Here is a 25336-nt window from a genome sequence, read left to right on the forward strand (position 1 = left end):
CTTCCATCTGATAGACCAGAAAATAATTTCCCCTCTTTGCAAATTAGCAGCAGGAGAGCTGTTGGTGAGTTTGTTAAAAGTCAAATTAAGTGGTTGAGAAGCAGGATGAGGGTGACGCATTTTTTTTTATGGATTTAAATTATCACAACATTTGATATAGCTCTTCAAAACTAGTAACATTACTGTCTATTGCTGCACAATTCTTTGGGGGGAGTGGGGTGGGCGGGCGGGGGGGGGTCACAATCGTGCAATGATGGGTTTCTGAAAGTGGATTATTGGCAACTGCCGATTCCTGCAGTGAATTTGCCACTGAAGACTAAGCTTATGATACCTGCATACTTTCCCTTATTGGATTTGCGCAAGATAGTAAGTGGATCTCCGTCAAACTGTGTTAGTCAACATGTGTGCCAATGTGTCTGGGTATATAGGAGTGGAACAAATGTAGGCCAGTCAGAAAAGATCCAAAAAGGTGCTGGATCCTGTTCTTGTGGGTTCCGGGCTCCCAATAAGCCTGAGGCTTTTACTTCCAGTAATTACATTTCAGAACACCCTGATTGTCTAATTCACTCTTTTCACTATGAGATGAAGGCTGTGAGCCTGCACTCTTTTTCTTTCACATTGCACAAAAAGAGGACTTTCATAGGTACCCATCCCTCTTGCCCTTGAGAAATCTCAAGTACTTCAAACATTCAAAGCTTTGAAAGAAAAACAATGGTGCAGTTTCAGGGTGTATGCGAGGAAGAGAAACTGTGTCTCTGACTTGTTTGAACTAGTTCTGCCACTTAAATCCAGCTTTTATATCATCAGATTGTTGCGGAATCTACAATAAAATGGGAGAGAGAAAAAAATGCTGTCCCTTAAAAGGAATTCTTGAAAACCACAGTTACACAAGATATCAATGACCTATTGCCCTGCACCAACTTTAGCCATGAGTTGCTTTGAAGAAAAATAACACCTTTAGTGGGGATTATTATAGTAGTATGATAGTCGTTATAGTATATTGTAGTGTGTGCGTGTCATATAAGATGTGGTCTTAAACAGCTAAGAAGTATTTAGCGTTGAGAAACCTTATTTTGAAAATCTGACAGCCATTAATACTGATGCAAAACTATATATAATCAATGAAACCATACAGACTTAAGTAGCAGACATGTCTTTAACATTTTAGCCAGGCTGACCCTTTTTAAAATGGTAATTAGTGCACAAAACACTCCATAGCATCTAAAAGCTGGCCATTGATCAAACCCCTAGAACTACTGCAATGCCACTGAATATTACATTGTTACAATGACAAACACAAGCACAACATTGCTCCTTAATAGAATTGATAACTTTTTAGCTTTGTTCACATTAAAACTTATGATTATTGCTTCTTTAAAATAGGGACAGTGTCTGCAGTCATTCGTAAAGCCCACGATAATTAGTTCAATATCATCATATCCGTATTGACACTGCTATCGATTACAGTATCCGTGTCACAACATGGCCCTCATGGGCCTTTGGATTACAGACATACTGCGCCGGCAGAGACACAGGCTCAAATTCCAAGTCTGTCAAACAACAGCAGGTCATCAACGTGCATCTAGAACCAGTAAAGTAAGGGAAGCCACAGATTTAGCAGCCACCGATGGAACAAATGTGGCATTTCCAAGTAAATGGAAAAAAATAAAGAGAAAACAGAAAACCACACTGACTGTGTATAACATTCAGTTCATTATCTGTATCATTAGAGCAACTGGCTTTGGCTTCAGGCCCTGAGGGCCTACAGTCACTGACAGCATGCACCCAAGCAGCGTCTCATGGTTACGATGCAAAGAACATATGGAAAATGGGAGATTATGTGAGCAATAAATCAGCTGAGTAAATACAGATTACAATCTAGGCATTAATGTGGACTTGAGTCCGATGGATTTCTCATAAATATTGTAAGGAATGAGGCCACGGAGCTTCCGCAGTGAAGGTTTTCGCCGTCAAATGAAGGAATGAATGTGATAATAAAAAATAGTCATTAATTCATAATCCCATGTGTTTCATAACTGCATTCTTTTAAAACCATCCATTCATTCATTCATCTTCTATACCCGCTTCTTCCTATTCAGGGTCACGGGGGTCTGCTGGAGCCTATCCCAGCTGTCTTAGGGCGAAGGCAGCAACATGAGGGAAATGCCGATGACAAGTGTCATCAATAACTGGGGCTGATGCCTTTGTTTTTCATTTATTTATTTCCTCAGCGCGACAGACTCACTGTCACAATGTTTCCATTCACCTGCCGACTTTCACTCCACATGGACTGGCTAGCCCTGTATCCAGACCCAGTGTCAATAAATAATATCATCACATGTAATAGTAATAGAATTCCTTAGGGTCTGAGTGGGGAGCACCTGGAGGAACCTGGGTCGCCTGCAGTCAAGGATTGAAACTTCCTTGCCCTCTTAACCGGCCTTATCCATATACACCTAAACCTCAAAACTGTCATATCTTATCTTTGCATGTGGATTTTTTTTTTTTTTTTTCAAAAAATGATACCCCAAACTGCTGACATGCTGTGTTGGAATACATCTAATCACTCAGATACACTTTCTGAAGGCATTTCTGCGACGACTTGTTTTTTTTTTTTAGCCCCCCCACATAATCCGCTAAAGCCTATCCACACCGCGCACTTCTCCAATTTCACACTACCTAAATGAAAAAGGAAAAAGGAAAAATCAAAACCGGGCCGGTGCGATTCGCGAGAAAGACATATGTGAACATATATCGCGGCCGCAGCGTGAAAGAAGCTTCTCTCGGAGCCGTTTCACTTCCATCAATGAGGAGGTCACGTGTTGACGCAAAGAAAAATCCAATCAAACGGCTCCCTTGATATCGGCGCTAAATAGGCAGCCGACTTTGGTTCATTCTCAGCCTCGCCGTCAAATATCTGAATTAATTCTCGTGATTAACCCCTAAGATGTTAAGGACGCAGTTTGTGCGAAACGCGTCGGCTGATTACAATGCGGCGGAGACTTATTTAATCAATCAGCTAAACGTGCTATGATTAGAGGCACGTCCATGCTTTGTGTTCCCCGAGGTGTGAAATGCGTGCGTGCCCGCCGTATGAGATGGAACATTTAAGCGAGGAATTCACAAATGGATCCAGCGCCGATGCCACTGGGAACAGGCGACGCTTTCAAGCAGAAAATCTCAGACAAATCACAATTTACCAACTAATGAAACCACTTAAGATTACACCCCCCACCCCCACCGAACCACAATCCTTCTGTGCCCACTGTCCTCGACACTGCATTACTTACGCAAGCACTGGCTGCACTCCGAGGAGCGGATCTGGCATGACTCACACTCTTCACTATTCATGCTCATATTCTTCAATAAGACAATGGCAAAAGAGAGAAGATATCTTCGGGCAGTGTTTGCCATTGATACTAAACAATACTCATTCAAGGAACGGTACACAAACCCGGCGTGGCAGCAAATCTTTTTTTTTTTTTTTTTGCTTCCTTCAAAGCACAAAAAAAAGGGACTTAATTGATATGCGCTTACCTTCTGTGGAGTGCACTTGGGCAAGCGTGATGAGGAACCAGCAGAGGGTGTGAAGTTTCCGCAGGGAGCTTGCCATGGCGCCCCGAGTGGATGGTTTTGAAGGCAGACGTTGTGTTTGCGACTAAAAGGTTCTGGTTAATACAGTCCGAGCCGACCGGTGGAGGAGATGCTCATCCTTGATCCTCTCACCTGTGGAGCAGACCAAGACGAAGACATTCAGGTTCAGAGGATGACATTTACTTCCCAGCCAGAGCCCGCCCCCCCCACCACCACCACCGCCGCCACCCTTCGCCCGCGCTCGCCTCTGAAGGCGCTCGGCGTCGCACTCGCCCAAGAGAAGTGACAAACCGGCGCGGGCCGCTAAATAAGACCCGGAAGGTCAGTAATCCTCCGACTGCAAATCCCTTGATGGCAGCTGAATAACCATTGCCACTGAAGGCGGGGTTGGGTTGGCCTTGCAAACATGGTGGGACCCCGCCCTTTTCCATCTGCCGGTGACCTGTGATGCGAACCTTATCAGTGCCGTGTCAACTGACATCTTCATAAAGCCGTGGCAATGCACACGCCCCAGCACTCCGGCCCCTTCTCCCGAACAGTCCGATAAACCCGCGTGATGCCGCGTCTGTCGCTGAGGCCACTTTTCAGAGTTCCAGCGGGATTCCGACAACTTGCCATTAAAAGTCGAGAGAGAGACGCTGAAACTAAAAATGACATTTACAGAAAATTAGCCAGGATAATGGCTTGATGAGCATTAGCGAGAAAGCTCCCTTTCCTCCCGCAGTCACTTTGGTTGGCATTAGGCTGGCCGGTGTCTGGGTCCTTCAAAAGTAAGACTCAGAGTGTCGGGTAAACACTCGGTGACTGGTTGATACAAATGTTGCTTCAAACCGGAGGGGGGCGGGGGCGGTGGGGGGGGCAGGTCGGAGCGGCCCCACTTCCTTTAGCCACTTTAAATTTGCAGCCAGCAACAAAGAAACGCTCGCCGCCGAATGGAAATCTTCACTGGTCGAGACATGGACATGTTGTTATTTCCCCCCTAGCGCCCCACCACCATCGCCCCACGGGTGACCAGAGCGAGACGACAAACAACAAAGCGCGAGCAAATGGTCACTTCTCTCCCACCAAACTGCCTTATCTCGCCCTCCTCCTTCCTCTCTCCCCCTCCACTGCTTCTTCTTCCGATTGCCGAATTCCTGCCCCCACCCCGCCGCTGCCGCCGCCAGTCTACCTGTCTGTTTGGCTGTTTGTTTTTGCTGTTTCACTACAAAAGCAAACGGCCTCCTCGCCTGTCACTGATACAGCGGCGGAGCGCCGTCAGGCCGAAACCCGCTGCCTACCTGCACGCCCAGGCATGCGTTTCAAACGATGAACACTCCCCCCCCCCCCCCCCCTTTTGTCTGCGTGTTTACACGGCCGGGGCTTAGCTCGGCACTCTCGCTCCCATGAACCATTAGCACATTCACCGTGGGATGTGGCGTCACTCCGGCAACAAGACACATAGGAGCCCATTAGAAACTGTGTTTTTTTTTCTCTCCGCCTTCTTTTTTAGCACATTCGAAAACAACATTCCATTTTTGTTTGTTTTTTTCAATTTCTTTCTGTCTACAGCACAGAACTGTTAAGATTTCCGAGGGGCTGAATCCATCGCGCTAGCGGCTAACAGGAGAGCTCGAGTGAAAAGACGGTGAGGAATTCCGCGGGGTACAGTCACACGAATCAACGCTGGCCGTCTCCTCCGTGCTGGAGAATATCAGCATCTGGAGAACGTCGCCTTTTTTTTTGCCCACTTTGTCCAAAATCTCAGACGTCGCGGTGTTTCCTCGGCGAGTTATAATGTGCGGGCACATTATGGCGACTGCGTTATAATTAAGCCCACCATAATCAGCTCATCTGCTATGACATTACGCCTCACCTGAGACCTCTAATTTTAGAGCCTTTTAAAAGAGGTTAATAGGAGCAGCGTACGCGCAGCCACGGTGCATTCGACTGAACGGAGCGACGCGCCGTCCTGAGACTCAACAAATGAAAGTTGATCGCTGAGGGCACACCGAAAGGGCTGCTGCCACGGCTCCAAATAATCAGCTCCAGCCGGCGGGAGGTTCATGGAGGATAAAAGAGCCTTAAGCAGATTGTGTCCACTGTAAAGCTGCATTGTGAGCATATAGACTTAAGGAGCTTCATCCGGTGCCCACAAAGTCCCACTGTTTTGTTTTGGTTTTTTTTGGTCCACCTCCCCTATGGGACGGACAACGCCGCAGATCACGCAGGTTTCCACGAGATCGAGACCTGAGCGATGTTAATCCCGCTCAGTCATTACGTGGCCACAGAATAATTAACATGCAAAACCAGATTAACGCTCCTCCTCCTTTTTTGCCACCTTATTATTAAAGTCGACCCGCTATATCAGACTTGTGACGTTAAAGCATGCACAGGCAGTGCCTCAGCGGTGCGAGATAAAGGCAATGGAGCAAAGTACGTGAGTCTTGTGTCAGTTGGAGAGTGAGCGAGGGGTTTTCACTGAGGCCTCGCCACTGGAGGTGCCGGCTGCACTTTTAAATTCACTTCACTGTCACTCAGTAAAATGCCTTTTTTATTTCCCTCCCGCCATCTTGCGGCCTTGTCACTCTTTTATCAAATATAGTCCCACTTTGCATCTGGTTCACCGGGTGACCTCTGCGGTGCGTGCGCAGAATCAAAACACACGGGCACTATGGGATATGCCAAGAGTAATTTCAGCGCAGGATGCGGCGTCTCCTGTGACCTTGACGCCTGCCGAGTCACCTGCTTGAGGTTGCCACATGATCGCCGCAGTTATGGACGCGTTGCCCTGCTTTTCGTGGCCGTAATGGAATTACCCGCGGGCACGTAAACACAAAGATTTGCTCATCACAGCTGAGCAGATTAATCCCCCGGATTAACTGCTGCTCCCGAGACTTGTCCGAATCTATCCGATGACCATTTAAAAGTCTTTTGTCGCGTCAGATTGTCTCGCAAGTCTCTGGAGTCAGGCGGCGCTCCTTCGTTGACCAATTTTAAAAGGTTCCATGCTGTGCAAATGATTAGATAATTTTTTTTAAGACAGAAAGTTTGATTGCTTCATGTACTGAATGGGATTACACAGAATCCCATTGTGTTTTTTGTATATTAGCATTAAAGATTCTGATTCAGACTCCAAAGTCTTGCACTGGGAGCTATCCAGTAAAATGTCATCTTTAAAGTTTGCAGCATCCTACTTGGTTTTCCTTTCCTGCAAAAAAAAAAGTGGTGGAAGCTACACATTGTTTACAACCGAGGAGAAAAGTCAGTGCCCTTTGTGACATCATTAAGGCGGATTCCGGGAACCGCACATTTGAACACACACTTATTGAGAAGTGGAGCAGATTGGGAATAAAGGCTGGACTTCTCTCAATTCTGGGGAGCACACTGACAGAAAACACTGGTGAAATGAATTATGAACAATGTGGAGCAATTAATACCCCAAACCTGGTTGCGGTAAAACAAGATCTGGATTTATACAAAACATTTTTTCTCTTCGGGCTGCGGTTAGCCTGTGCTTTCCTCTCTAAGCTTAACATAACAAGTCTCAGTCTGACGTAACGGTGCTGAATCAATATGATTATACGTGCTTGCCTGTCACTACTGCTTAGCGTTAAAAAGAAAAAAGAAAAAAAGGCAGCGCGCTCAACAGCCCTCCTGCGTCGGAACGTAAAGACAAAGACAACACACTTTTAAACTGTTTTGCCTTTAAGGCAGACAAGACCCCCTGCCAAGAAGGGAGAAAAAAAATCAGTATGTAGATCCCCAGTACATGGGGATGGATGTTCAATAAAGCTATGACAACAGTCTTATACTTTAATATATTTTGCATCATGCTGTGAATCCTGCTGAGGCACCAAAGGCGAAGACTGGAGGAAGGCCGGCTGACTGCCGTGCTCCTCATTAAACGTGCTGAGGTCTCCCCTCTCAGCTGGGGGCTTCTTCTCTCTTTCTGCCTTTAGACAGAAGCAACCTTGGCCGTTTTCCCTCACTTTTTGGATTTGTTTATGGATGTGTTTATTTTCTATTTTTTGCCCTGCACTCGGCCAATATTTCACAGCAGGTTCCGTGAATGCGAATGCGTCCGAGCAGGTGATAAAGAGCCGCCGTCTCCAACGTGAGCCGCCGCGCTGCAAACGGTGGAGGCAATTTTCTATGATTGTTAACCACAGATTGCTATCATGTCAACAGGCTGTCGACACGGTGTTCGGCCTGAATATGAATGTCGGCGCCGGCAGACGTTGACGGGCTCTGAGAAATGGCTAAGCCGCGAGGGGCTTGGGCTCGGAGGTTTTAAACACGTGCGCGAGGTACAGCAGAGCGCTTTGTCATTGGCACCTGATTGAGGAAATTGTGACTCGCAACTCGGTCGGCCTGGAGAAAAGTAAATAAAGGGCTCAATGAGTGGAAGGAAGGGGGTTATTAGAGGGGCGGTGGAGGAACCCTAATTGAAAGGGGGCAGTTTAAAATTTAAATTTGGGCAGAAAACAAAAGGCAGATGTGAGAGAATGCAGCTTTCTTTAGACAAAGGTCCCGCTTGTCCCTGTCTAGCTGCAAGAGGGTCCTGGGAGAATAGAAGAAGAGTCAGGCTATTCTTTAAACGAGGTCTGGAAGAATGGAGGAGAGGGGCGGAGCGAAGAATAAAGAACCTGGGCTTAGGAAGGGGAGGCGCTGGGACGGGGGGGGGGACGCCGGCTTACAATAAAAGATTGACAGCTTGCAAGTCTTGCTTGACCCTTGAATTAGCCCCTGAGCTTTTTCGGCAGGCCTCAAGAAAGAGTCGGGATGTCGAGTGTCACGGAACATCACAGGGACGCCGAGGAAGGGACAGCTGCGGCCGGAGACTCCACGAAAATGTAAATCAGAGCCAATAAATCTCCACGTGATTAATCTGAGCCGCGTGTTCGGCTTTCGGCCGGGCTTTCCCCCCGGCGGCAGCCCTCAGACGCGCATGAGTTCATACATACTACAGTATAGGACCCCCCCCCACCACCCCCTTGTCTCGGCGGGGTGATCGGAAATACCTGGGGACGCTGCGGTCTTAGAGGGAGAAACGCGCGGCGGAAATGTATTCCTGGGAGAGATTGTTGTTGCTGCCTTGATGCCGCTGAAGATGTGCCATTTGCAAGCGCAAATCAGAAAATTCGCACTCCAGAGGCGACAGATTGGGCCGGCGGCAGGATGAGTTTGGAGGCGCCCCCCTCCCCTCCCCCGCTGAGTCAGAAATGGGCCAGCGAGGACTCAGAGGGTGACCCCTGCGCTTGGAGAGTGATTGAGAGCGAAACCCCCCCCACATACCCCCACCCTGCCCTCCTGCGCTCCCCCGACAACGGCCCAACCGGCGACGCCCCGCCAAACACTGGGCGGCTGCCTGTGGCCCCCCGAACGCCGACCCTGACCCCGCGATGGGGCTCCGCCAGCGAAATACCAGGTCAAACGTGCACGCTGCCCAGCAGGACGGCTGTATAGGGGTGGTGGGGGGGGTTGGTTGTGTTGGTAATAAAAAGGAGGGAAAAGGGGAAAGACAAAGGGGAAAGCACCAGGGCTGCTCTTGGTTGGCTGAGCCGCTGCCAGGGCCGTTATATAAGCACCTATCAGGAGCGGACGTCTGATTGGGACGGCTGTGTTTCCACTTCTCTTGTAGTTACACCGCGTTTGTCGGTGGCGGGGGGGGGGGGGGGCTTGTTGTCATCGCATTACCCGACCCATTTCATCATCATCATCATCATCATCATCATCATCATCATCGTCCGAGAGGGCATCAAAGCAATTGTTTTTAAATCTGTGGATGGTAACGTTTGGATTAAACGAAGCGTCGCCGCCGCAAACACGCGCCGAGCGGGAGGCGGAGCGCGCGTCACGAGCGTGCGGGCGGGGGAGGGGCACGGGGGGGCCTCACGCTCGCCGCTCTTAGCGTCTGCACCATTGATCATTTTTATGAGCCACTCAATTAATCGATTAGAGCACTCCCCCGTCGGTCAAGACATATGGCGGCAGAATAAAGCAATCATGGGCGAAAACCCGGATCGCTGCGTCCCGTCGATACGTCCACGAGGGCAAACGGATGCAAACAAAAATGGAAATGGCAAAAAAAACAAAACAAAACAAGCACGAGCATTGTGAGGAATAGAAAACAGTCGCGCTGTCGCTGCACTGGAAACCCACCCTCACAGGCAAGAGATATAGATACATACTTACCCAGCCGTGCCCCGAGGCGCTCTGAGCACTATGTTGGACTGAACATATATTTACACCGCAGCCTCATAATCACTTTAGGAATGCAACAAAATCCTATTAGCGGCGAAAGATACCTTCACCTGTCCGTCCACGCGGATTATAGCTCGACGATTTGCCACGGCGACAAAGTTTCCGACGCAGCCGCCATGCATTTTTTTTTTTTCCGGTTGTAATTTTGATGTTTTACCGGCAAAGTGAAGTGGATTATCTCGAATGGAATTTCAGAATGCCATTTCCACTTGCTGATAGCGCAAAACTATTCCTTTCAGGTCTGCTGCGATAAGGACGATTCAGCCCCGGCCCGTTAAACGGCGTCTTTGCCAAGTGTTCCTCCGCCGAGGAATTAATAGGTTGACATTAATACGGCGAGATAAATAGGAAGGTCAGGTGCGGGAAGACCTGCCATTATATGGGCACCTCATGGCGATAGTAGCTGCCAATCAAGACCAATAAGTCCTTGACATGTCATAATTCACCTTGGTATAAGCGGAGGTGCATTTGACGCGGGCCGTACCCGTCACCCACACGGAGACGCGGTCCAATTAGAACCGTGCATATTAATACTCTAGACTTGGCGCACAGAAGAGAACAAGAAACAGTCGCTGCCTGATCCAGTTTGACATGGATGAATGGTGTCAATTAAATGAGGGATTACATAAAAACAAGGTTTGTCATTTGGCTGGGACGGTCCCTCCCCTCGCAATTGCAATATGAAAATTGCAATAATAAAGAGCGATGAGGGTCTCTGGATGAGCAGCGGCCGGGGAAACATGACCAACTGCAGGTTGTACCGAAGGCAAATACAGGGAATTATAATTAGTCAAGCCAATTGCGTACAAGAGCAGTGCAGAAAACTAAACAAACAGCTGAGGTCAGTTTTGCTCAATTTGCTCATTAGGGTGACGGTCAGTGAGAAGCATTAGCGTAAAATGCTATATTTTGTTTTATTGTCTTTGTTTTTTGCGTGGAAGGGGAGCCAACTCCTTTAGGATCCAAAGGGAATGGTGGTACAATGAGATAATGGCGAGCTGCATTTATTCATACACGCACCAGTACGCAGCTTTATTCCCCCCCCCCCCCCCCACATCCCCCACCTCCCGACCAATTCCTCCACCTCCCCACCACCACCCGGTCAAAATGAGCAGCCGCACCATTGAAGAATAAAAAAAAAAAACCTGCTCCCACCTTCTATTAAGCACCTCACCATCAATAATGCACTGTGATCGTGAGGCGTTATTAAAACAGGCTGATTAATTTTTAAGGGCAGCAACACAAAGCATGAAAGGTAATGGAGAAGATGACTTGCCGCAGACACCTTTGGAAGGGGAAAGTGTCTTCGAGCCAGTTCTTGGGTACTGGTGCGGCCCGTGTTGGCGCCGCTGCCCGTGTTCTGCAAGTTCCCCCGTCCCAAATGCGTCTGCAAAGAGTTGTGCAATCCTCCTCTCTTCACGTTGTTTGCTTGTTATGTCTCTTTCCTGTGACTGCTGCGCCGGAAAGCTCCAGGACAATTTTCACCTGGATGCACCGAAAGCGTCGCTCTTGAAGAGTATGGTATTTTCTCTGAGCGCGAGAACAAAGCTCCCTCCATGAATACTAACAAAATGATAATAAAGAGAAAACTTGAGGTCGCGCGGACGCGGAAGGCGCCGCTCTGTTCGGTCGGCCCGCCCGTTTGTTTCCATCGGACGTCAGCTGACCTCTCAGCTCGGAGTCTAATTGAGGCTCTTAACCTTGCCTCGCCTCGCAGGGAGGGAAATCAGGGCCGCGCTGAGCGGCCTGCACGCCGATATCGGCCTTCGGCCGCAATCGAAAGTGGCCTCGTCCTCCGCGGCAGATGCTGCTCCGGTGATGTCGGGAGATCTCAGCCGGCAGAGCCCGTCCCGATCTATTTCCAATCTAAAGTGTTGGCGCCGAAATGCCCGCGTCAACCCCGAAGAGGAGGCGTGATGCGTCGTCGTCAGATGTCAGACGAGCCGAGCGGCGGAATCACCTGTCACCCCCCGGAGCTCGGCTCGGTTCGGTTCGGCTCGGCTCGGCTCCTGGCAGGTGACGCCGCTCACTCGTACTTGATTGCGTTGCGTTTTTGCAATTCTGAAGGGCTGCGGGAGGAGCTGTCGGCGTCATCGTCGTCGTTGTTTCTTTACGTCTTTGAAAGATCTTAAAGCTCTTCAGCCACATGATCTTGATGCAACACTTTTAAAAAGTGGCTTTTTTTTTGGTGTTGGAGATGTTTGGCTTATTTTTCCAGGCTGCGTGGGGAGATTTCCTGGCGTAGTATCGGGCGTAACTCCTCCCTTTGCCCTCTTCCCGCACAGTGAAAGAGAGGACAGGTTTTTTTGGGGGGGGGTTTTCGGGGGGGGGGCATGAGCCTCCTCCACGGTCTTCATTAGCATAACATCAGCTCTGGGTACTGGATTGTGATGCAAAACAAGCTCAGCCCGGCTCATTCTGCCCCCCCTTTCTAATAACTAAGGTGCTATAGGATCCTGTATAGTGGATCAGCCCCTTTTACAAAGGACAGAGACAGGGAGGAGGGCAGAGCAGGGGGGCGAGGGGAGGGGGGGCGCTTTACATCTATCTATTTATTTAAATTCTTTTATTTATTTATTTATTTATTTATTTATTTATTTCAGTTCATTCAGGAATAGTTTCAACTCCAATTTGGACGTGAAAGAAGTTGACAATAGAGAACGAGAAGCTGCTGAGCTTTAACTTTCATCCAGAGACGGCAAGCGGCAGGAGACAAAGGCCGAACTGTTTTTGTTTTTTTTGAAGGAAATTATAGGGGAAAAAACACATCTCATTTTGTTTTAGGCAAACAACCCGCTTCTACCTGACCACAATTCAGGCTTTGCAAAAAAAAAAAATTAATAATAAATAAATAATAATAAAAATATGTAAATGTGACTGTGGCTTATTTTATCGCCCCCTGCCACCCACAGCAGGACCAGGAGACACTGCAATCACCGCGGCTGCACCTTGTGTATGTTTAATATGTGTTTGCTCTTTTGTGATAACAAAAAATGGGGAGGGCGAAAGGAGAGGTGGGCAAACAGCCCCCCCCCCCCCCCCCGCCCCCTCCTCCTCCAGCCTCCCCCCGCACCCGTCCACCCCTCTGCGTACAAAAGTCGGAGGAGTACTGAAGACACGAGGAGGAAGGGAGGGAGGGAGGCGGGGGAGGAGGAAATACGGGAGACTGTCAAGTCGGCCCGCTGCGATAAAACCAACGCTCGGCGGCGGGAAATTATCTCGCCGTCACGAGGCCCCCTCCTGTTCTGAATACCAAAGGGTTTGGGATTCACAAAACGAGCCCTGGAAAGGTTGGATTTTGTGGACACCCGAACGTTGCACCTCTGAAACCCCTCCCCACGCCGGAGGTGTCGCGGACGAGATTCAAATCTGGGGCCTTCGTATCTCCGCGGGAGCTAATCCACCGACGTGTAATGTTTGCTCGGGGTTGCGCAGCGGCGGACGGCTATGAATACGGGAGCGAGTGCGATAACGAGTCACACGACGGGAAGAAAGGCGGGAAAAAAAACTGCAAGCAGCAATTCAAGCTAACGAGCGTTTGTTTTTTTTTGGGGTGGTTTCGCGGACGGCGGCCTAGCGCTGCGGCTGCAATTTCAAGGGGAAAGCTTTTACTGAGATGGTCTCGTTAAATTTTCACCTGATGCTGTTACACTTGGCAAAATAAAAAAAACACAAGAAAATGAGAAATTCTCATCAGTCTTGTCGAAATCCATCCCGAGCCTTGGACATGTTATCCAGCCAATCTGCGTTTTTTTTTTTGTTTTTTTTTTTTTCCCTTGTTTTCTTTTTTTTTTTTTGCGCAGCAAAACACTTGCAGCGTCAATTACCCCCCCAATTTTTTTTTTTTATAATTTTTTTTTTTGTCCGAGGCTGTTTCTACACGCTCCAGTTGTACGAATCGTGTTAGGGATGCCTCATTACACATTTTTATGGCTCGACTGCAAAAACCTTTTTTTTTTTTTTTAAATGGAGTCTAACTTCTTTTAAACTTTGTAACAGAGTGTCGTGCCGCCGACATCCAGAGGAAACAAACAAAAAAAAAAAAAACAGTGCGCTCGCTCTGATTCATGTCTCCCTTCGCTACGCCGCCTCCACCAGCTTTTTTTTCAGGTGACAGAACAAAAAGAATCTTTATTTCCGACACCGGCAAGTGAATTGAGGAGGTGTTAAGTTTTATTTGTTTCTAGATCTTTTTTTTTTTTTACACCATTTTCCTAGCGTCGACTTCGCTCTCTCTACGTTTCCCGCAGTGGCCGCTGGAATCGCGCAGTGTTGCTACTTTTTTGAGGTCTTGTCGGCTCCGAACATCGACGGCTGGACTGTGAGCTGGCCGGATATCGACGGGTCAAAATGTGGAAAACTTTTCCGCCCTGCAGTGAGGTCTCGGCCTGGTGGAGCGGGAGCTACAGCCGGACCGTTTTATTTTTTTTTTCATTTTTTGTCTGACGGTTATGGCTGCAGGAGCCACTTCCTGTCAACTCAGGCCAGACTCACTCGCAATCAGCTGAGACTGATGAACGCTCCTGGCTGCTCGGCAATGACACACACACACACACACACAAACTGTCCTCTCTGAACCCCCCCCCCCCCCTCCCCCCAGCCTCATTTGATTCAACTACTTAAGAATAGCTCCTCATCGCATTGGTTCAGTTACTGATGCTGAAGCTAAAAATGAAATGTGTTGCCGGGCACTGAGGTTTTTTTGTTTTACTTAACATGCTGGTGAGTTTTGCCGAGTTACGATTTGACTTTGTTGTTCTGGTTATTTCACGGCAGGCGTATAATGGGCAAACGCATGTTGGCGACACTATTTTCTCGCTTGTTGATCAAATAATAAACCAATTTTGATTTTATTTTGATGCTTTTGTATCGAATCCCACTGAAACCGTAAGGTGCGCGTCTTAAACTCTAAACCGAGCTCGGTTTTTACTGACTGTTTTATGAAGTCTTGGTCGGCTTCATAAAGCGGCGCTGCAGAAGCCGCAGAAACTTGACCTTTAGCAAATTAAAATTAACATTCACGCCGGCCGCCCGGTCAGGAAGTGAGTAGGGGGGAAAAATTGCACAACTTGGATTTTTTTTTTTTTTTTTTTTTACAGAAAAAAACAATTATTTTTTTTCATGCCCTACTTCCCTACTTTTTATTGTCTTTTAGCAACAGAGACGCAGCAGCGAAAGAGCAGCTGCCTTGAGTGGAGAAGAAACAACTTTAACGGGGAGTTCATCGATTCGCCGTTTGAGAAGCCAAGGTAAACAGCGGCGCTACGGCCGTCGTCCGTACGACGTGTTCGTCACCCGGAGGTAATCGCTGTGATCGCCCACTTTGATTGCTGCGCGTAGCCCAATCGGACGGGCAGGGTTGACGTAACGGACGGAGAGCTGGCCCCGGGTACATGTGATTTACAGCAGGCTTCACACAGCGGGAGCTGCATCGCACCTCATTGGAGATGGAGGCATGGTGAATTACGGTGGCAGCCCCCGTACATGTCTGTGCTGCTGCCGCCGCCGCCGCTGCCAGGATGATCAAATCCAGGCGTCCCATATTAGGGCATTCCACTTTTCATCGGGAAATGCATAAATAATTTGACATCTCCATCTTGCACATGCGCGCGAGCACGCACACACACACACACACACGCACACACACGCACACACACACACACACACATGCAGGGGCCTGGACTTATCTGCCGTATTTAAGATGTTCATTAGCTAAGCCCCAGCAGTGGAGGAGGAGTTGGAAGCAGCAGGCAGCAGCCAGTGCCAGGCCTGGCACAGCTGTACAAGCAAGGCAGTACCGAGTCGTCAGCGGCCGCCGTCGCTCAATCTCTCTCGCCCTCTCTGTCTCTCTGTCTCTCTGTCTCGCTCTCTATCTCTCTCTCTCTCTTTCTCCATGTGTGTTAATCCCACACTATCTACATTCACGTCAGCCGCCGCCGCCGCCGCCGCTCCTCCTGTCCCTGTCTTGCTTTTCACACTCCCGAGTTCAATTTGGCAGCAAAGTGGACATGTTGCATCACTTCTCGCGCCGGCTTGATAAATCCTCTCGGCATTGTTCTGCTCCAATAATCTTTTTTCTCCGAGACGGGGCGCCGGCCGTCCAAAAAGTCTTTCTGTTTAGCGAGGTTTTGTTTTTTTCCCCCACTTTTTTTTTTTTCCAGCTTGTTTTCCCGTCTCAGGTATGGATATGGGTACGGCGACGGAACCTAAATAACACGCTCAAGTGTTTTAACCCCGCCACCCTCCCACACACCCGAGCCGCCCGCCTGCCCCCCCCCCCTGTGATTTCCAACCCGAGCGGGCGCGAATATGAGCACATATGAGATTTAAAAGCCTTTAATGCTGCCCGAATCTCTTCTTAGCTGATCAGCTCATCTTCCGAATGGCCTCGATACACAAGCAGGGGCCGCTGTAAGTGTGTGTGCATGTGCGTGATTCTGTGTGTGTGTGTGGGGAGGGGGGGGGGAGCGAGAGCAAGAGAGGACAGTAGAGCCAGTTCCATTTATCTGTATCCGTCATTTACAATATTACACAGAGAGAGACGAGTCGCTGGCGCGCCCTGAGAGTAGCCGCTCGCTCGGTCAGTCTCGGCTCTCCAGCCCCGACATGTCTTACACCCAGCCCTCCCGCGAGGCATTATTTTAACATCTTTTTTTTCGGGCCCTGACATTTTTGTCCTCTTTCTTCAAACCTTTTTTCCTCCCCTTTTGGAAATATAAAAAAAGAAGCAGGCAGCGACTCTCCCGTTGACCCGAGCTGTAGCGCCTCTGGCTCGTCACGGAGGGAAGAGTGATGCGGTTCCGTGAGCAGCGAGAGAAGGGGAGGCTCTGTGCTGAGGCGGCGGCGGCAGGTGCAGCTGTGACAGCCGCCGTGTTGTCGCGAGCCCCGCGCACTGTAGTCAAGATGAGGTTCACAGATGTAGCCACTCAGCGCGCTGGTTTATTGGCCGCCCCGAAACAATGCGTCTCTGTCAAAGAACGGGCTCGTCCTCGGGGCCGTTTCAGACGAGGAGCCGTTCCGTATGAACCGGGGCGGAGAGAGAGAGAGAGAGAGAGGGCGAGAGAGAGATAGAGAGGGAGGGAGGGAGAGAAAAAGCCTCGTTCTGACACACAAGGTCGACTGCGCTCTGCAACAACACAATCGCAGCTCCCTCCCGCGCTGCCAAAAACACACGGAGCAAACTCCAACCTGAAGCGATGCCTCCAATTTTCGTGTCAAGCTGTTAGCCCGTCAAGGGGCGCTGCTTTGAGAAAAAAAAAAAAAGAAAGATAGATAGATATATAAATAAAAGCGTTGCTTTATCTCAACACAATCGCCCCGCTATGTTACCGAACAACTGCTAAATTAGCCGGAGGTGCGCCTCGCAAGCCATGCAATACAGTCGTGCATTTCAAAACACACACCAAAAAATGCAACCGCACAAGGTCGATTGATTTTTTTGGTTTTTTGTGTTGTTGTTTTTTTGGAAAGCCAACCTGATTCCTTTCTTCAATTCGGGCCCCCTTGAAGAAGTTCCCCGAGTCCGATCCAATGGTAGCGTTTCGTAAAAAATCTCAGTAGCGGCGGAGATCTCAGATAACATGACCATTGTTTTCCTGTAAAGCACCCAGTCCCCCCGCTCGTTCAATTACTGGAAGGAGGCACGACGAGGGCGGTTAAATCATTTGCTGAGACATTATCTACGTGGAGAAAGACGGGGAAGGAGAGAGGGAGTGAGGGAGGGACGGACGGAGGGAGGGAGGGAGGGCAGGCGGAGGGAGGGAGAGAGGGAGCCAGACATCAGGACCAAACTTCAGCCTGCATGGAAGACAAGCAGCAACTTTTTTTTTTTCGCTTTCTTTTTTTTTGGGACGGGAGGGGGGGTTGGTGGACCACACATGGAGAGTGTAGCAGGGATAAAAGCAGCAGGGCTCGTGATTAACTGCAGCAAATTAATAGCGTAATGCAGCTCTTAATGTTCCCTTCAAAGGCCCCCCCCGAAAAAAAAAAAAAAAAAAAGCCGGTGTAATAAGGAAAAAATTGTTCCCACTACAGGTGATGATGGATATCTTATGGGGAGTCGAAGAAAAACGCAGGCGGAATTCACAAAGAAAAGGGGCGTCCACACACACTAAACTTCTCCATCCTCACATATGTCTCCTCCACACACACACACACACACACACACACCAACAAAAAAAAACCATCTCGCAGGCGCTCATCTGTCAGCGTGAGCAATCATTAAGAGATAATTTGATTGTTTTTTCAGGCTCGGCTGTGTTTGATGTCTCTGGCATGGTGGCAAGTGAACAGACAATTATTCTGTTGATTAGATTAGTTTTTAGCAACTTCCCATGCCCGCGATATTCGTCTGAAAGTCCCAGACCAGACGCTCTACTCCATCTGACTTGGCAACCGAAGTGGGAAGAACAAAGCCTCCTCACTCTCCAACTAAATACTGTACAATAAAATATCATCTATCAAAATGGCCTCAGACGCCCCCCTGGAAGAAAAGAAAAAAAGCCCACTCGCCACACGCTATGAATGGAGCACCGTTGTGTGCATTCCTTTTTTTCTATTTTTATTTCTTTTTAAAGCGGCCACGAGTGTTTAATGTAATTTGTGTCTGGCAAAATTCCAAACGGACGCAGTGTTTAAAAGCGGCAGTATTTGCTTGGCTCGTGTTTTCTCACAGTTTGACTTTGGCGTATTTCATCATCCAAGGCTGCTGCTGCTTTGAAAGGGACGCTGTAGGTGAGCACCTACTCTGGTTTTCCAAAATTAAAGTGCTCTCACTACATCAAAATGCATCCGCACCCCAAAAAAACTGTCAGAAGTACGAACCAAAAGCTTCATTTTTTTTTTCCAAACCGCCGGTGAATGTTTTTTTTTTTCTTTTTATGTTAAGACATGTATTTCTTTACTTTTAATTGCTGCTTCTGTTAATTAAGGAGTGTCATCGCAGTTCAGCTGAATGGCTGGACAATAGCGGCAAGTATTACAAACCCATTTCAAAGAGAAGAGTATTAATAATTTCTTTTCTTCTTCTTTTTTTAAAAAAAGAAACACAAAAAAAAAAAATTTGTGGCGGTATTTTGACCAGAGATGTTTATTTGTTTCGCCTTGAAAAAGGGTAAAAAATAAATAAAATAAATAAGTAAAAATAAGCGAAGTAAAAAAAACAGCAGGAGTAAAAAAAAATAAAAAAAAATGGTTCCACTCTCAGTGAGTCACAATTGTCAAGGACGGCATCAGCAGCAGCAGCAGCAGCAGCAGCAGCAGCAGAAGACGCATGAGCAGCAGAAGCCTATATACAGGGGATATATTGCTGTGGTGTGTTTACCCACAACATCCCTAAATAACAGCCCTGCCTTGTTGGAAGAGGGGAGGGCTTTTTAAAGCGTGGATGCGCCTTTTCTCCCGACTCTAATCCAGCCGAGACATTACTCCTTCCCCTGGCAGACGTCCGCAGATCCACCACCCACCCCCGCCTCCACCATCCAACCCATCCCTCCGCGCTCTCTCTCCCAGCCGGCCCTCGCTCGCTCGCTCGCTCGCTCTCCCTCGGCTGCCATGGCAGAGAGGAGACGCAATATAGCCGCTGTTTGCTCAGAGCCTCGCCTCCCAGGTTCTCCTCTGTCACACAGAAATTGAATATTTTCCCAAATAGTCCTGCAGCTGTGCACAGATAAGGGCCGAGCCGTGTTCGCACCGCACAAAGGGATGAGCCCGGGTCAGAGTGTGTGTACCGCTTGTGCCAGTGCGTGCGTGTGTGTGTGTGTGTGTGTGTGTGTGTGTTGACATTCTTATTAACATAATGATACCGAGAAAACAAATAAAACAAGAGCAAAAAAAAAAATGTGGGCATTAAACAGGATTCTGAGATAATTATTGCTCTCATCCTCCTTTACAGACGTGTTGGGAATTTATTCTGCGGCTTCGAGATCCTCAACGAGAGCCAACACGCCGTGTTGTCACACATCCTCGAATTGTCTCCGCTGAAATGTATCATTTTCTGAGCTAAGCGTGTGATAAACTGGAGTTTTGAGATTTCTGGCCATGCAAACCCTCCCACCGCCCTTCCGAACGACCAGCGAGTCCACTGCTTTACGACCTGCCTCCTCACTGCTCCATCTCCAACTTTGAGCCCCTTCCACCATTTTTTTCACCCCCCCTCTCTCTCTCTCTCGGCACCTTCCAGTGAGGCACAAAAGGAGTGATGCAATGAAAGAGAGACGCCAGATAAGCTCAGAGAGGCTGCCACTTAACCAGCGCTCTGCAGCGGCAGCGGCAGTAGCAGCTACGCCGGAGCCACCGGCTAATACCCATGTTGTTTCCCGTCGCCGCCGTTTCAATCGCCTCTCGCTCGCCTGCCGCCCGACATCCCAGCCGTGTAAAATGTTCTGCCTCGCAAATTATTTAGGCAGGCAGAAAGTTTCACCTGCCATTTCAGGGTGGTGGTGGCGGTGGCGGTGGTGGGGAGGGCTTGGGCGCCCGATCCTCCCGCTGCACCAGAGGCCTTTGGCAAGTGGAAACAAATGTTCCACAAAATGGCAGGGAGGGGTGCGCGCACGCCGGCGCAGAGCTTTCTCTTTTTTTTCTTTTTTTTTTTTTTACTGACTGCTGATCGTAAAATAAAATCAGTCATGAAAGGGGAGGTATTTTGGCCCACCAAAGGCCTGCCATTACATCAAATTTGCCATAACCTCCTTTTACAGCCTTGTTTCTTCCCCTAAATGGCGAGCAGTTACCCGCACAGTATGGTTCCTCATAGAAGATTTAGCAACGGGGGAAAGGAAAAAAAAAAAAAAAAAAAAGAAGGAACACGTCAACCCCGCAATTTGCGTGCCAAGCTGAGCGACGGGATGTAAATATGAGCGCTTTAACTCCCCGCAACACTTATCCGCATCCGGAACGTCTGTCACTTATTTGTTTTTGTTTGCAGAAACAAATCTAAAGAAGGGGAAAAAAACAGCAACAATTTTTTTTGAATGCGACGTGAAATCAGCCGGCGTGCGCTCCGCAGCGCCGGGCAACAAAGAGGCGAGATGAGCCTGAATTTGGCAGCGACGGGTCGGGCGATAACAGAAGCACGACGACTCCGCCGTGCAACGCGAGCACAATGCAAAGCCTTTCTTTTTTTTTTTCTCCCCGATCAGTGGGTGTGGGCCGGGCTCCGCCAGCCAAAACACTGCGCGGTGAGAGACCAGAGAGGGAAAAAAAACAAAACAAAAAAGCAGCGAGGAAACGTCGCCACTGGTCATTGTTGCTCTCTGAATCCGATCGATAACTAATTACCTTAATAAAGCCGCCGTCGAGTGGAAGTGCCCGGCTGGCGTATTTATTCATCATTTAAAAAATTCAGGAGAGGAGAAGAAAGCGGCGCTGCCATCAAACACGACGACGCTCAACACACACACACACACACTCACACACACACTCACACACACACACACACTCACACACAAGCTGCCGACCGGGTGGAGAAAACGGCCCGTGGAGTCACAAGTTGCGATGTGCATTTACGCCCAGTCGGCCGTCGTTGCGCCGCCAGAGAGAGTCGCGGTGTGGGGAGTGAAATGCGGCCCTGCGTGCCTGCATGCGTAGCACACACACACACACACACACACACACACACACACACACACAAAAAGAAAAAGTGTCCTGCTGGACTCCATCAACTCCCACCGAGGACGAGACGTGAACGCAAAAATGACAGGGGCGGGGGGGTTTGGGGGGTGTAAGAAGCGCCGCTACGTGATATGAAGAGCAGCTGCAATCTGTCGGGAAAGGCAACAAAAAAAAAAAACATGGACGCACTTCCAGGAAGACGGCGGTGCCGCCACGCTGGTGCCAGGGATGACGGCGGAGCAGTCGGAGCTGAAGACGAGGAGCCCTGAACACTACCGAGGGGACGAGTTCCTCCCCTCCCAACCCTCACACTGAAGCAAAGGCACACCTGTTCTTCCTCCAACACCAGTTCACAAAATTGTGTGCATGTTTAAAGGGCAGCGCGTTTGAGATGTATAAATAAATATATTTTTTATTCCCAAAGCATTTTTTTTCTCTACCCAGCTTAGAAACTGTTTGGTGTCTTTCCCCTCGCTGACAACAGTGATCCGTCCACGGTACAGTGGAGTGTTTGTGTGTGTGTGTGTGTGTGTGTGTGTGTGTGTGTAAACAGATTATGTTATACACATGCTATGCAGCTATACTTACAGGGACTAGGGCGGGAGGGAGGGATGGAGGGGAGAGTGTACACTAGCCTTTTTTCACTTTTCTCACTGCTTGCAGGCTCAGTCAGAGAAAGGAAGATAGAAAGAAAGGAAGAAAAAAAAAACAGTGGCAGAACAAAAAGCGGGGCTCCGGCTCCTTCCACTGTGGAAGTGCTCTGGCCACTTTGATATGCTAATACGTTTTCCATCCAAACAGCTGGAATTTGCACTGCATTAATTCAAACTTTCTCTTTTTTTTCCTGCACCCCTCCTTCCTCTTTCTCTCTCTCTCTCCCCCCCCCCTCTCTCTGTCTGTTCTCATGCACTAACATGTGAGATGGAGTTTCCCCCCCAACCATCACAGAGAATTTAGCAGGAATTTCTGGCTTGCCGAGGCTGATGGAAGCTTGCGCTGGCGCCTCTCGTTCTCCCTCTCCCTCTCTCCCTCTCTCCCTCTCTCTCCCTCTCTGTGTCTCTCTGGATAGGATGGGCTCCACAGATATGGGCGAGCGCCATGGTGGAACTTCATCGGTGCACTTTCATTGTGCTGCGTCGTATAATTCGCCTCGTTATTTGCTCAGCCCAGGGTCAGGAGAGCGCTGGGAGCCAAATCGGCTCACTGTATATTTGACTGTACACTTCCACATCGACCACTTGCCATCTGTCCAATGGGCGAAAAACGGGACGCATCAGCTTTGCGTGGCAGTGTTGAAACCACGTCCCTCGAATCACAATATAATAGACGCGTATAGAAGAGCAATTTTAGATACAGGTCAAGACTGGGGTCAAATTTAACCCCCAGATCAGGCCATCGATCACTCCAGATTTACAGCTCCACTCCAGGCTGCCGTGCCACCGCCGCCACCACCTCCTCCTCCTCCTCCTCCGCCGCCCGCCAGCCTGTTTTTTTTCTCGGGCCGGCAGGAGCGCGTTGGGCGCCGCGTGTGTGCGCTTGTTGCTCTTTAACACATGGTTGACAAGACGCGCTCGAAATCGGCCGGGCTAAATAATAAATGCGCAGTAAGAGGATCTAATTTTACTGCCAGTGTGCGCCAACTGAGTCAAGATCTTAGCTGGCCGAGCTTGAACCCTTTTGCGCGCGTCTCTCTTCTTTTTTTCTTCTTTTTTTTTATTATTATTGTTATTATTATTATTATTATTATTATTATTATTATTATTATTATTATTATTATTATTATGATATATGTGTATTATATATGTGCCGTTCTTTCTTCCTCCGCCGCATCAGAGGCTGAGCCCAAACTAATTATTACATCGGTAGGCGAGGCTCGACTGTTTTCTTTCACCCACCCTCACTCTTTTTTTTTTTTTTCTTTCTTTCTTTCTTTCGGACAAATAGAACCGGCCCCAATTATAATGGATTAAGGGGCAGTGAATGGTCCCGTGAATCTGGCCAACATCGTTCCTCAGGTCACAGCTCCCGGCGTAAATCCCCCCATTCAGGCCAACAGGAGCGGCAGAGGGCTTCCAAAAAAAAGAAGAAGAAGAAGAAGAAAGCAAAAGCACCAGCAACAAGCTCCACCTCAACTTCACTGAGCCGATTTACGCTCCCAATAAATCGACCCACGCATTGCCTCTGAAACGTGACGCTCGTCTTACTTTTAGTTACAAAACATGTTTGGAGGGGGGGAAAAGAGAAAGAAATTCGCCTTTTAAAACCCACCACATTAACCGTTCACGTTTTGATTCATCGATTTTCAGGCGAAGCCCCTTGTAAATTGATTCAAAATCAAACAACGTCACCTCGAATTTACGTCATTTACGACTTGACCGCTATTAACATTTACTACTGGGGGGGAAAAAAAAAAAAAAAAAAGTAGTTCCTTCACCGCTTAACTGAAAGTAAGCGGCGGGCAATAACAGAAAAAGTTGCCCCCCACGTCCAAACAGCGGCGTGTGGGGGGGGTTTGAAAATCCAAAATGTGGGTGAGAGTAAACAGCCGAGCGAGAGGGTGACGAAGAGGAGAGGGGAGAAACTAGCATTTCTTACCTTTCTGGAAAAAGCAGTGGAGCCGAACGGGGCTCGGGTGAAAGTCGGCGTCCGACTGCGAGTTGTCGCGGGGAAGCAGCGGCGCTGCAGGCTGCGAGAGAGTCACTTCTAGTGGCGGGGAAGGGAGAGACGCGCCGCGCCGTGCGTGTGGATGTCCACAGCGCAGCTCTCGGACATGCCCCCCCTCCCAGCTCCGGACCGGGACAGGACAACCGCGTCGAGGGGGGGGGGAGGTCTAACGGGCGGCGGGTCCAGATCTGTGGCCGTACATTCCCCCGCACCGGGCGCACGCTTCCATGGCCGAGCTGAAGCAAAAAGCAATAAAAGAAAAAAAAAGAAAGACAGAAAGAAAGAAAAAAAGGGGGGGCGGCGGCGGCAGCGGTTGTTGCACTCAGTCCCGTGTCGTCAAGTCTCCTTTGCTTCCTCGCTTCTTGTCTCCTCTCATGTGCGCCTCGATCGGCTCCAACGGAGCAGCGGCGGCGGTGCGTCAGCAGGAACAACACGCGCAGCTTTCTGGTGGTGGTGGTGAGGAGGAGGAGGAGGGGGGAGGGCGTCCAGAGAGGGACAGACCAGAGTGAAGGAGGAGGGGGTTTACAGTGTCTTGATGGACCCGGTGGTGGTGGAGGGGGTCGCACTCTTTACTTAAAGACGCCGATCACGCGCTCTTTCCTCCTCCTATGCTGCAGCTGCTGCAGTGGCACCGACCCCGGGACAAGTTTGCGCGCCCGCCGTTACAGCGCTGCCGACCGACACACTCGCTGCTGCTGCTGCTGCTGCTGCTGGTGGTGGTGGTGGAGGCGCGCGGGGCTTCCAGTGAAAAAAAGCAGCGGCGGCGCGGTGCGGAGCGGAGCGGTGCGGTGGAGAGCGAGGCTGCCAGCGGGAGCCCGTCTGAGCGCGCGACTCCGCTAAAAACCCGGCATGGATCTGCGCGCGGGAGCAGGAGAGACTAATCACTTCAAGGAACAAGCCAACCCCCCCACCCCTCTTTTTTGTTCTTCCTTTGTATGATTCCCCCCAACTGTCCAAACAGAAAATTCCACTACGTCATTCAAAAAAAAAAAAAAAGGAAGCTAAATTATCCACAGTTTTTGCAGTTTTGCCCCCCCTCCCTTTTTTTTTCTTACTGCTTCGAGATGCACCACTGCCTTCCTTTCGGTAGAGAAAGGCCCCTCACTCTGTCATAGTAGGCTGTCCGGTTCATCCGACCAATGACAGTCATTCTACTGTAATACAACCGAGCATCAAAAGGAACATGGAAGCAGAGTTGCGTTTTCTCCTCGTTTCTTTTTTT

The 25336-nt window shown here is 49.2% G+C and overlaps 1 protein-coding gene across 14 annotated transcripts in view; it reads right to left on the reverse strand.

Moving 5' to 3' along the window:
- Window positions 1-24940, reverse strand: part of adgrl2a (adhesion G protein-coupled receptor L2a) — a 92487-nt gene extending 67547 nt beyond the window's left edge. For 5 of the 14 annotated variants that reach the window (XM_076022644.1, XM_076022643.1, XM_076022637.1 and 2 more), the window contains exons 1-2: window positions 24046-24936; window positions 3538-3726 (exon numbers count right to left, since the gene is read on the reverse strand). In XM_076022644.1, coding sequence (XP_075878759.1) covers window positions 3538-3613 — 76 coding nt within the window. In that variant the 5' untranslated portion in view covers window positions 3614-3726; window positions 24046-24936. Of the gene's footprint in view, window positions 1-3537; window positions 3727-24045 lie in introns of all 14 variants that reach the window. The other 9 variants (XM_076022635.1, XM_076022636.1, XM_076022638.1 and 6 more) reach the window with 5 other exon arrangements.
- Window positions 24941-25336: the final 396 nt, after the last annotated feature.

Source organism: Nelusetta ayraudi, unplaced genomic scaffold (genome assembly GCF_046127955.1).
Source record: "Nelusetta ayraudi isolate G7.1 ecotype Tasmania unplaced genomic scaffold, CSIRO-AGI_Nayr_v1 ptg000013l, whole genome shotgun sequence".
NCBI classification, from domain to species: domain Eukaryota; kingdom Metazoa; phylum Chordata; class Actinopteri; order Tetraodontiformes; family Monacanthidae; genus Nelusetta; species Nelusetta ayraudi.